The sequence below is a fragment of the Archocentrus centrarchus genome, chromosome 10 (assembly GCF_007364275.1).
Source record: "Archocentrus centrarchus isolate MPI-CPG fArcCen1 chromosome 10, fArcCen1, whole genome shotgun sequence".
NCBI classification, from domain to species: domain Eukaryota; kingdom Metazoa; phylum Chordata; class Actinopteri; order Cichliformes; family Cichlidae; genus Archocentrus; species Archocentrus centrarchus.
Window position 1 is genome coordinate 17,967,092 of NC_044355.1, and position 12,023 is coordinate 17,979,114.

General features: G+C 38.8%; 2 protein-coding genes across 7 annotated transcripts; one reads left to right on the forward strand and one right to left on the reverse strand.

The window, feature by feature from the left end:
• The first annotated feature begins 299 nt into the window (after positions 1–299).
• On the forward strand, positions 300–3,120 carry LOC115786521 (G2/M phase-specific E3 ubiquitin-protein ligase-like). Of its 6 annotated transcripts, none has more exons than XM_030738699.1 (8): positions 300–642; positions 752–876; positions 1,009–1,045; positions 1,190–1,434; positions 1,584–1,762; positions 1,977–2,149; positions 2,313–2,527; positions 2,603–3,120. In XM_030738699.1, the coding sequence occupies exons 4-8, from the start codon at positions 1,233–1,235 to the stop codon at positions 2,836–2,838; spliced, it is 1,005 nt and encodes a 334-aa protein (XP_030594559.1). In that variant the 5' UTR covers positions 300–642; positions 752–876; positions 1,009–1,045; positions 1,190–1,232; the 3' UTR covers positions 2,839–3,120. The 6 variants fall into 6 exon arrangements, 5 of the variants coding, with proteins under 5 accessions (XP_030594559.1, XP_030594561.1, XP_030594562.1 ...); XM_030738701.1 differs by having other exon boundaries at positions 755–876; XM_030738702.1 differs by having other exon boundaries at positions 781–876.
• LOC115786520 (uncharacterized) lies at positions 3,049–4,862 on the reverse strand. Its single transcript, XM_030738698.1, has 3 exons — positions 3,841–4,862; positions 3,528–3,746; positions 3,049–3,451 (listed from the first exon to the last, which is right to left on the reverse strand). The coding sequence occupies exons 1-3, from the start codon at positions 4,686–4,688 to the stop codon at positions 3,244–3,246; spliced, it is 1,275 nt and encodes a 424-aa protein (XP_030594558.1). The 5' UTR covers positions 4,689–4,862; the 3' UTR covers positions 3,049–3,243.
• Positions 4,863–12,023: the final 7,161 nt, after the last annotated feature.

Genomic DNA, 12,023 nt, shown 5'->3' on the forward strand with positions numbered 1-12,023 from the left:
AGGCCACACCAGATAAGTGCAGGGAGGGCCATACTGGTTTTCTTGTTGGCCGATTCCACAGCGACCCCCCTTGCTCTTCGGCCGGCAGTCTCTGACACCACCGCACACATTTTGAGTGTGTAAGGAGAGGTGCCATTGCCAGTGTCAAACATCTCGAAGAAGGCTGATCTGGCCAAAGTACGGTGGCCGGGAGGTGCAAACCAAAATTACAAAATCTGAAACACTTTTACAAGTGGCAAAACAAATTTACATTTTAGAAACAAAATCACATTTTAGAAAACAAATTAACAATACGAGAAACACTTTTACAAGTTCAGAAGAAATTAACATTTCAGAAAACAAATTAACATTTCAGAAAACAAATTAACATCACTCGAAACACTTTTACAAGTGGCAAAATCAACCGGAAAGGGTAGGTACTAATTCCAAGGCTGACCCGGAAGTGATAACGGAAGCGGGCATTTCAACCCAAGATGGACAGCAGTTCAGTGGCGTTTTGCCCGTTTTGCGGGGCACATATGAGTAGATTAACGCGGTTTTGTTTTTCTTGTGGACGGTCCTTAGAGTTTTTAAATGGGACAGAACAGACGGAAGGTCCAGAGGCACAGGGGATATGTCAACAGCCGGATAATGCTAAACAAAGTAAGTGCAGCATAGCGCTCGCTATCTGAAGTAGCCAATACGAATGAAAGCTATTAGTGTCATTGGTTAGCTCATTTTGTTTTTTGAGACAGAGCTTTGTTAATTTCAGCAGAAAAACCTTGCTCGTCATATAAACAGTTCCTGGAATACCGAAGCTCGAAGTCCAAAGAGCGTCAGTCTTTTAACTACGGGCCTAGAGGAAGACACCGGGCTAAAGAACAAAAACACGTCCAGGTAAGTTGTATAGTACTGATCGTGTAATCAGTACTGGACTGTCTGATTCGGCTCACTGTGAAACTGTGGTGGCACAAATTAGCTATTGAAGCTATTAGAAACTGCTGATAAATTTATGCACTTTCCTCACAGGTTTTTGAACTCCCAAAGATAAGTCTGAAAATGAAAGGTAAGTAGATTTTTGCATCTAGCCTTTTTCACAGAGAGAGAACCTTTCTAATGATTTATCAACCAAGAGGAATCTGTCATGTACTTGTTTACATTCTTATATGACTATTGTGGTAATCATTTTATTATTTTCATTGTGTTTAAGAGATGCACTGGGACATCAAGCTACAATTCAGCCAGGACAGGTAATGTCATTTTCAGACGTTCATCATATTCTGAAAACTGTGACATGCTGGTCAGATTTACCGATGATGCAGGTGTTTATGAGGAAGGGATTGACACAGGTGGTCCAAGATGAGAATTTTTTAACTCTGCTAATGAAGCACCTGAAAGACCGGCCAATTTTTGATGGACCAGAGGGACATCGGTTCTTGGTCTATAATGCAAATGGTATGCATAGGGTTAGATATGTGCTATACTAATGGATGGTTATTAGTAAACAGATATGTGACACAGAATATGTTTTTTTTTTTTTTTTTCCCCAATATCTTAAAGTAAATAATGTATGTTTTCATTTTACAATATGAATTCATTCACAGCTGTTAGGGAGGATGAATACTTCCTGGCAGGACAGATGATTGCAGTTTCAGTTGTACATGGAGGTCCGGGACCCCATTTCCTGTCAGAAGATCTTGTACAGTATCTTGCTGGCCAGCCTTCATTCAAACCAACAGTTAATTTAATAACTGATGAAGAAATAGGGAAAGCTTTGCGAGAGGTGGGGATAACATAAATCCAGTGTGGTAGGACAGAGTTTAACATAGTTCCTGCACTGTTCAATGATGATGTTTAGTTCCCACACATATACATTTGCAGAATTATGAATTTATGGTATTGTAGGGTTACAGCATGCTATATATGTCACTAAATAAAAATGGTCAAGATTAACACATAGTTATTTAATGTGTTGGGTATGTCTCTTTGTCTTTCAGATTGAGAATGCTGCTACATTGGATGCTCTACAAGAATGTATCATGAGACACAGCACAATGTTGCAGACAGCAGGCTGTCTTAGACATGTGGCTGCTGTGGACGAAAAGACAGAAATTGTGGCCAACTACCTCCAGTGGTATATTTTTGACCGCAACTCATCTGTAATTGACAGGTAAGATATTTTTAATGATGTAATTTTCTTTTTTTTTTAATGTAGGAATGTTTAGTTTGTAATGCTCCATGGCACGTGTATCTGTTATCAGTCACTGTGACAAACAATTTTGCCTTAGTGTGCAACATCTACATATCTGTGTAACAGTGTGTTCACTTTGTAGATTGAAAGATGGTCTTTCAGCTCTTCAGTTCCTGACTGCACTACAGCAACACCCTACTTTGCTGACCCCTGTCCTGTGCCACTGTGAAAAGCGACTGACTGCCTTTGAGCTTGAGAGACTCTTCAAACCTCAACTCAGCCCTTCAGGGAGTAATAGGAGACTGAAAGAAAGCCAAACCTTGGCCTGCTGGGCAGACTATCTCCTTGATTGTGAAGGTTTGTAAGGTTTTATTTGTACCTACTTGGAAAACCACGTTAGCCTGGTATATTTGAACATTTATTTCTTTGCAGAAGGCGAGGCTGCTGTGTCTGTGGAAGACATTTTGATGTTTGCAACTGGGCTGACATCACTTCCCCCATCTGGCTTGGAACCACTGCCACAAATAGAGTTCCTGGATGACGTTCCACTCCCAATGGCAAATACATGTTCAAACTTGTTGAAATTACCATTTCTGGATTCATATAGTGTGTTTAAGTCACAAATGGACTTTGGAATTCAAAATAGTCCAGGATTTGGTTGTCTATAAACTATATAGCTAGATAACCATTAGAGTAGTGTTTTTCAAACCTGGTCATCCAGGCACAATGCCCTGCACGTTTTAGATCAGAGATCCTAATCCTGAATAACTGATTAACAGGCTTTTTTTTTTTTTAAACTGCAATCATCTGAATCAGGTATGTTAAAGCAGGAAAACTTGGACTCAAAATGTTTTTTGTTCTTTGTTGGTATTATGTGCATTTAAAGGTGCAGTTACTTTTGTTAAAATACTTTAAAATTGCGGTAAGCAAGCATGTCTTTTTTTTTTTTTTCCCCTCAGACAGCATTTGGACAATTGTTTTTCATTCATTTATTTCCAAATTTTAAATACTGAAACTGTGGGTGACAAGTTGTGTACATGTTCCACCATCATTACAATAAACTTCCCTTCAATTCATAGCTGAGCAATTTCTTTTAGTTTCAGATATAGTTCAGTTGAAGACTGCCACTGTTCTGGCTTCTGTAAATGATTGTGCTCCACTGCAAAGTCCAAGTATTCTTGCATGTTTGGGTCCCCACATGGAGCTCTTGTCAGATGAACGTCAGGAAAGGCATCCAGTTCAGTCATTTCGATTTTAAATCCACAGTCTCTGGAGCCAAACCTATATTACAGAGAAGATATGATTACATTTAAATTTATGATAAAATGGAAAATACCATCTATCACCAAAGTATTACCTGTGTGGTAAGTAGTAGAGCTCATTTGGCACTCCTCCTGGACATGATGCTGTTCTGGAGGGGCGGATCCTGTGACTGTTCCACAGTCTCATACACTCATCCAAGTCCCTCTGAATAACATCACCAAAGCAATATCTCAGCAGACACTGATGCTCGTGACTCCCATTTAAGTATCCAGCTTCTCTAAGGTCTGCAAATAGCTCCATCCAGAACTGACACCTATAAAAAAATCAGTAATATAGTGTTATAATTTTCATATCCATGTTTAAACGATGGTCACTCAAAATGAATTTAAAGTATGAATACCACTTACCTTCCCTTTCTGAATATGGACCACCAGAACTCAATCCTCTGGTTGGTTGTGGATGAGCCATACATGTGGCTGGACGCTCCAGAGTAGTAGTCATTGTGGTGGTGGCGTAGCGTGCACTGAATTGCGGCCATGGTCCCGTTCTCCGTGCCGCAATCGGTTCTCAGTCTCATGGGGATGACACCGAGGTTTCGCACACATGACAGGAAATAGTGAGCGATCACAGATGGGTCATTATTTGTTGCGCCACATATAAGCCACAGTACTTTACGGGAAAATCCATCGATGCACCCTGAAAGTGCCAGACCGAATGGCTTGAGTTTATCATAACCATCCACGTGCCACATATAGTTCGGTCCCATGGAGTGGTAGATTCTTCTTATAAACCTTCTGCGTGCTCTCCTCTCGCACCCTTGAGGATTAAGCTCCCGGAGCAAATTCATTACATGATCCCTCCTCACTCGCAGATTGTACTTTTGTCTGAGTACCTGCCACATCATGCGGTAGCCAAACAGCTGTCCAGGTCCACGAAGTTCCACTCGTATTGCTCTAGTTATGACGTCGGTAGAGGACAAATCCTTTCTGCGATATAACCCGGCATCATTCAGTTTGCTTTTCAGCGACCTTAAGCTGATGTGTACACCGTGTAAACATGCCATCATGTCTACGATTACAGCGTATGAGTGACCCTCATTAAAATATCGTATGCACTGCTGCAGCATATCTGGTCGTTCTGTCTGTTCTGTGCCGTTTAAAAACTCTAAGGACCGTCCACAAGAAAAACAAAACCGCGTTAATCTACTCATATGTGCCCCGCAAAACGGGCAAAACGCCACTCGACTGCTGTCCATCTTGGGTTGAAATGCCCGCTTCCGTTATCACTTCCGGGTCAGCCTTGGAATTAGTACCTACCCTTTCCGGTTGATTTTGCCACTTGTAAAAGTGTTTCGAGTGATGTTAATTTGTTTTCTGAAATGTTAATTTGTTTTCTGAAATGTTAATTTCTTCTGAACTTGTAAAAGTGTTTCTCGTATTGTTAATTTGTTTTCTAAAATGTGATTTTGTTTCTAAAATGTAAATTTGTTTTGCCACTTGTAAAAGTGTTTCAGATTTTGTAATTTTGATTTGCACCTCCCGGCCACCGTACCAAAGAGCTATTGCTTCGATCATCTGGAATGACATAAAAAAAAGAAAAATGGCCACCTACAGGATGCAGAGGGTAAGTAATGATACCCATAATACATAAAATGGAATAGGCACCACCTAGTGGCCACTGAATGAAGTAAACATCTCTTTCAATTCCTTTAATGTATTTTGTCATGATTCCTGTACTCTAAAACTACTCTGAGTGCCTCTTTAACACAAAACATAATGAGCTCACATTTTAAAGAAACAAAACTAAACATTACACTTCACATGCAGACAATAGTATTTGTCTCCACATATATTTTTAAAACAATGTCCTTAAACTAATTTTTTCTGTCTCTTTTTTTTTTTACACTTTTTTTAGAGAAACCAGCCACCTTGATGTGTATTTGAATTCAGAGCAGTCACTGATGTCATGTCAAGTGAAACAAGTTGGCAATTTTAATTGGGTAGCCTCTTCTGGGGGTGTGGTGAAAGCTATCAACCTCAAGGACTGATGGAAATCAACTTCACTTCTGAGAAGGATGACTCCAAGATTTTCAGACCATGTAAGTGAATCCACGTCCAACATTTTACGTGATGAATAATGAATTTCTTCGAAAAGGTCCATAAACACAGTGATAACTGATCATATTTTAAATGAAAGTAGTCACATGACTACTATTGCTTGCATAATGTAAAAATGAACTAGAAACTTAATTTAATCACATTAACATGATAGGCATTCAGAGGGGAAAAAAATCCCATTCCCATTCTTGGTAATTTAACTTCACAGAAATATATTTAGAAACATATACTCAAAGACCAAAGGGATGTGTTTTGTACCCACAACCTCAGTATTTTTAAAATCTTGCTGGGGTAAAGCTCCTAAACCACATGACTGACATGGTTGAGATAAGGAAAAAAGAACAAGTACTGAGAATAACCACAACAGGCACAATGATTAGAGAATCTTCAAATGCATGCGTGCACGCACGCGCGCACACGCACACACACACACACCTACTTCTATTTCCAGTTTCAATCCCACTCACTTCCCAAGACAGAGGAAGTTTTTGATTTTAAGAAGGTGTGTGTTTGTCCATCCAAGTGTGTGTGTCTATGTGCGTGTAAAAAACCCCAAGAAACAGAATTGGGCATTAAAATTCCATTTATTATTTATTATTTGGTTTTTCAGCATGTCTAATCTTTTGTTAAAGCCAACAGAAGATTATTGTTGTTTCATTCATTTCATTTAGTGATCCAGAGAGAGAGATGGTCAAGTTGTGAATAAAGAAACTGGAAAATGTTGTGTGTAGAAATTATTGTTGGAATTAATGGGGTGCTCATATTAAATCAATAAACAGAAGGCAGGTAATGATGGATGGGGGCAGGGTCAGAGCTTGGGCCCAATGGGAGTCATGCTCTGTGAACAAAGCCCCTTTCAAACATGCACTCCTTTCCACTAATGTGATGGGATCTCAGTCCATCAGCTTCATGTCTGAATGAGCAATCTGGTCATTTTTCCATGGTTTGAAGAACAGGACCTAGTTCTTTCCTTAAAAGGAAGGGGTTCACTAGTCTCACTCGTGTGGTCAATGTCCTGTGACTCTCATCTCGACTTTCTCAGGTGTTACTGAAAGAAGCAGAACGATGCTGCTTTCCAATGATATATGTAGTCCATGCCTGAAAAGGGCTTTGGTTTTAAATCCACAACACATGCAGCCACACTGCTACACATGCATACATTACAGTATGTGGGTCTGTGACCTAGTGAATAGCTGCGATTGTTTTTCTATGTGCTCATGAGGACATTATATAAAAACTCTCTCCCCTCTTCTCCTGTCCTGTTAGCTCTTCTAATCCCCAGACCTCTCCCTTCTCCACCTTTTGGAGTTGAAGGAGGTGCACAATGGCCATAATGAAATCATTTTAATTGACAGGTTGCTGTTGCACTGTGGTGTGGCTATGTGCAATGGGTAATGCATGAGAGACCTGCCTGGTTTGGTTTCCAATGAGAAATGACACATTTAGGCAGTGTGTGTGTGTCTCAGCTAATCCAGCACTGGCTGAGCCAAATGTCCATCAGATGACAGCTTGCATGTTAGAATCTGTGTATGGATTCATTTGGCTTTTATTGTGTGCTTCAGTGGGCAGGGGTCATGAATAACATCATTTGTGGAGGCACGATGCTTTGTATCTGGAAATGGTTTCCAAATCATGGTCTTCATCAGTGGAATACAAATAGATTACAGATAAGCAGATTTTAAGTGAGGCATTCATCTGTTCTCTACCACCAAGGGAATCACAATATTAAATCACCATCTATTTAAATATACAGGAAGACATGAAAAAGGATTTTAGGATAAGAAGGAGTACAATGAACAGAATCACACTATTTAAACACAATTTAAAAAGATAAACTGGATGTAGGTAAGACCTGAGTGCCCTTTTCTCTTTAAGCTATATGTCAATTTGTTCCTTATTCATGAAAATTCATTGGCATTGTGGGAAAACAAGATGGCGGGGTCATGTGAAGTGTAGTTATTCCAACAAAACAATGAGAAAATAATAATGAAAACTGCTGAAAACAAATTTAAAAAAGGCACCAACAAAAGACAATAATGCAGCTGAAGAAGAGCTGGAGGAGATTAGAAAATCTCTGAACTTCATGTCAGAAAAGTGGCTAAACAAGATGCACTGATTGAAGAAAAAGACAAGATAATCACTGAGCTGGATTATACCAAAACAAAGTTTATAATATTTAGTAACAGGCAAATGTAAATTAAGTCAAAACTATGAGGAATAATGTTGAATTAGAAGGAGTAAATGTTTGTGAGTTTGTGGAAACACCTACAAAACAAACATTAATCTAGCTAATGTGCTACAGATCGGATTATTATGAACCAACCTATTCATTGATTTAGTTGATTTCAACACTGTAGTCATAATGTACAAATTACAAACTTACAAACTGTCAAAGGTGTAAACTTTTGTAATAATTGTGACAAGAAACTGAGATTATGCAATTCACTGTGTACATTAAAATCAGATGGTAAATAAATATAAAATGAAGGTATGGTTATTGATATAAAACATTAATGTTTTTGCCCTTGTTTAATATCCATCCGTCCATCCATCCATCCATCCATCCATCCATCCATCCATCCATTCATCAATTCTCTTCCCGCTTATCACGTTCAGGGTCGCCCATCTAGAATATGCTGTATGTAAAAAGGGTAGGTGTAATAAGGTGTATCTTTTCAATTATTAACTTGTGTTTTTTTTTTAAATTTATTTTATTTTTTGTTTTGCCCCATTTAATTTAATTATTTGTTGTCAGCATTTACTTTATGGGTATTTTTTATTTCCTGTAGCAGTTTGTAAAAATAATGACCGAAATAAATCATCATTCAGTTATTCAAAAGAAATACATTAGAAGTATCAGCACCACATCACACCACTGGGCTATGCCTTGGAATACAGTCGCAAAAAATCATTTGCACAAGCAAAAGAAAATTATGAATTAAAGATAAGCTGATTGTGAGGAAGGAATCAGAGCTGTTGAAACTAAACTCATGTTACATCATTTTCTAGATTTACTTAGGCTTTGTTTGCAGGTTTGGAGGTTATCATAAGCTGCTTGCATAAGTTGGTGTTGAAATAAGCAATGATGGGGGTTTGAATCACAGCATTTCACATTTTCCTGTATACCTAATCATACCATCATCTCTCAGCCTGTGGTTCACCCACATCTTATACAGCATCTTAGTTGAAGAATAAGCTGAGGTTTATTGGGCTGTCAGCTCTGAGCTCGCAGAGGACTGCTGATAGAGACATGAGATACAATACAAGGGCTAGAAGTGCACTGCTGGGAGAGAGAAATGCTTTAAAAAAGTAGGATATAGAGGTCGATGGTTAGGAGATTTAATGACACACACAGTGTGAAGTGCCGTTTCTCCCTTAAAATGAGATTTCTTTCAAAAGTAAGAGCCCTGATTGCAATGGGGATTTCTTTATTGTGTGTTTTATTGGGTTTTCATTCATTACATCAGAGGTTTTGTAGAGTGAGCCTACTCTTTTTTTCGTCGCATTCAGAAACAAACTGGGACCGCTGCAGAATGCGGTAACTTCACTTTTATTGCCTGAACTACTCTGTTTAAATCTCATTCATATGAAATCAACCGCGTGCACCACACGAAGGTTCACATTTATTTTAAAAATGCTTTGGACACAGGCAAGTCTTTTTCATGTAATTTGAAGAGGTACTGCAAAGAGGGAGACACATGAAACTCAGACATGCATTCACACTTTCTGGGCCATTATTTCATATGTTTCATTTTAAAGTCCCCCTCTCCCTCTCCCTCTCCCTCACCTTACACAATACGCAAGCCTTACACTGTGTGTTGCTCATCTTGAATCATCTGGTCTGCCTTCAGTCCATCATGAGCAGAACAAGTAGTACTGAGCAGACATGAGATTTTTATTTTATACACTTACGGATTCTCATCTTTTGCCATTTATGTTGAAGAACCGCAGTGGACGGATAAAAGAGTAAAAACAGTGATGTCAGTATGACCAAGGACCACTGTAGAGCAGAATCAACAAGAGATGACTCTGTTGTTAGCCATATGCTTTCACTTTCACATTGGTTAAGAAAAAAAACAAAAACAAAATTAGTATTATGTCTGCATAAGGCATAGGGCTGTATAACATAGATTTAATACATCAGTAATTCCAGAAACAGGTGATAGAAAGTCAAGCAACCCATTCTGTGTGCTTATATCTAAATATCCTCATTCTTCAAGTATATTTTGCAAACAAATGAAGCTGTAATCAGTCATCTGCCTGCTCCTGGGTGTTTGGCTGCTAATCTGTTCTTACTTCCACTTCCCATACTGTCATACTCGATGCTGACATTACTGCTCTAGTCCAATCATTTTCTTGCCTGCCTTTTCCAATCCAATCAGCCTCCATTCTCTGTGCTTTAAATCTCAGCGCTCTTCTGTCAGTCCGCTTTTCAGAGGCCCATTTGTGAAATCCGAATCACCCCTATGTCCTCCTCACCCTAGTGACTCAGAGCCCCGCCCAAGCACCCATCTTGATATACACCAACACCAGCATCATGAATCCAGAGGGTCCTGTCCTAATTCCTATCTGGGATTCTGTTCTGGTATGATGGGTCATCGCAGTCTAATTGCTAAACAGCTTAAATGGATTCTGTAGCTCAATAAATCATGTTCTTCCAAATGATTTACTTACTGTACTTTCTGTACTTTACCCTGTCTGTTTGTAGAGATGGCATCATTGACCATGCATTCAGCCATTACAGATCAGCAAGACCAATATTTTAAGCACATGGTTGCCCTTTAACTTCCATTTCATCAGGACACTCACACTAACAACTCAAAGAATAGAATAGAATAGAAAAGAATAGAATACCTTCATTTATCATTTTACGGAATGTACAATCATTGTACTCCAATCTCATTGTACATTCTGTATAATGACAAATTAAGGCATTCTATTCTATTCTATTCTATTCTATTTTTATTGTCATGTTCTGAGTTCTCTGGGTGTGACTTGAGTCACTTTTCAGAGTTGCTACTTTTAAATTACTTGGCAGTGAGTTGCTTGGTTGTGTTCCTGTTATAAGAACATAGAGGTGTCATGTGTTTACTGTACAGAAAAATAGAACTTTAAAAAAAAAAAAATCACATTCATTTTCACAGAGAACATTACTGTGCATCAATTTTGTTTGTACAAAACCTGACTTCTGCCTTGGGTATTTATGCAGTGATACAGTATTTGCTCAAACTTTAGCTGCATAAGAAAACACTGCAAATGCCACCAAAAATGAAAATACTGTTTAGGTATGCTGCTGAGAAAATTAAAATCATTCTCCTTTCATTGCCAGTGTGATACAGGACTAAAGGAAATTGTATCCCTTTAGCAAAAACAACAGCACCGGCTTAACACCTGACTCCCAAACTGTCTCTGAATATGACACAGATATACACACAGACACAAACACACAATGATGTCCTGCTTGTTTCCCTTCTCGTGTTTACAAATCAGCTTTCCCAGAAGAAGAAGTGTTTCAGCACGGCTGCCTTTGTGCGACGTGCGCCGTGGCCTCCACTTCAGTGTAATGTGATCATTTTGACCTTTTCTGCTTCGTGGGATAGGGACCGAGCTTTCATAACCAGGTCTCCTGTCTTAAAGATTACGACAATGTGGATCTGTATAATAGTTATAGTGGATAATATAAATAATAATATGAATTTCAAATATAACACCAATCTGCTGAAAACTGCATCTAAAAATTGTGCAACAATGTAAGAATAATGCTTCTCAACATAAAATTGTGAGGACTTTGAATATCTCATCATCTACACTGTCCAAAGATTCTGAGAATGAAGACTGAAAATCAGTAATGGACGCCTGTGATCTTTGGGCCTTCAAGCAGCACGGCATTAAAAACAGGCTGGATTCTGTTATTGAAATCACTGAATGGGCTCAGAAACTCTTCCAGAAATCATTGTCAGTGAACAGAGTTTGCCCTGCCATCCACAAAATGCAAAAAAGAAGCCATATGTGAACATAATCCAGAAATGCTGCAGACTTCTCTGGCCTGAGTCAACGTGGAAAACTGTTATGTGCTCAGACAACTCGAAATTTGAAATTATTTTGGGAAAACATGGACCCTGCATCATCCCTAGACTAAAGAGGGGAGAGACCACATGGCTTGTTAGCAGTGCTTAGTTCAAAAGCCTGCATCTCTGATGGTATGGAGGTGCATCACTGCCTGTGGAATTGTCAGCTTGTGTAACCCAGGTGACAGTGTGCATGAGGTAAAAACCTGATTAAAATTTATTTTTGTTTATTATTTCATCTGGAAAAAAACTGGTTTAAAAATATTAAAAACAAACATTCAATCCATGGATGATTATTGGTTGGTTAAAAATATGTATGGTTGAAATTTTAAATAGGCAAGCTTTTATTCTGAAAGTGTCCCAGCGTGGCCCATGTGACTGGTAGTAGCCAACCGGATTCTTTTC

Bases quoted from the DNA above. Each gene is read 5' to 3' on its own strand.
- LOC115786521 (XM_030738699.1), top strand. From the start codon at position 1,233: ATGTCATTTTCAGACGTTCATCATATTCTGAAAACTGTGACATGCTGG. The intron at 2,150-2,312 runs GTAAGATATTTT...TTCACTTTGTAG, and splicing joins AACTCATCTGTAATTGACAG to ATTGAAAGATGGTCTTTCAG. The intron at 2,528-2,602 runs GTTTGTAAGGTT...ATTTCTTTGCAG, and splicing joins CTATCTCCTTGATTGTGAAG to AAGGCGAGGCTGCTGTGTCT.
- LOC115786520 (XM_030738698.1), bottom strand. From the start codon at position 4,688: ATGGACAGCAGTCGAGTGGCGTTTTGCCCGTTTTGCGGGGCACATATG. The intron at 3,747-3,840 runs GTAAGTGGTATT...ATTTTTTTATAG, and splicing joins TCCATATTCAGAAAGGGAAG to GTGTCAGTTCTGGATGGAGC. The intron at 3,452-3,527 runs GTAATACTTTGG...TCTGTAATATAG, and splicing joins CTCTACTACTTACCACACAG to GTTTGGCTCCAGAGACTGTG.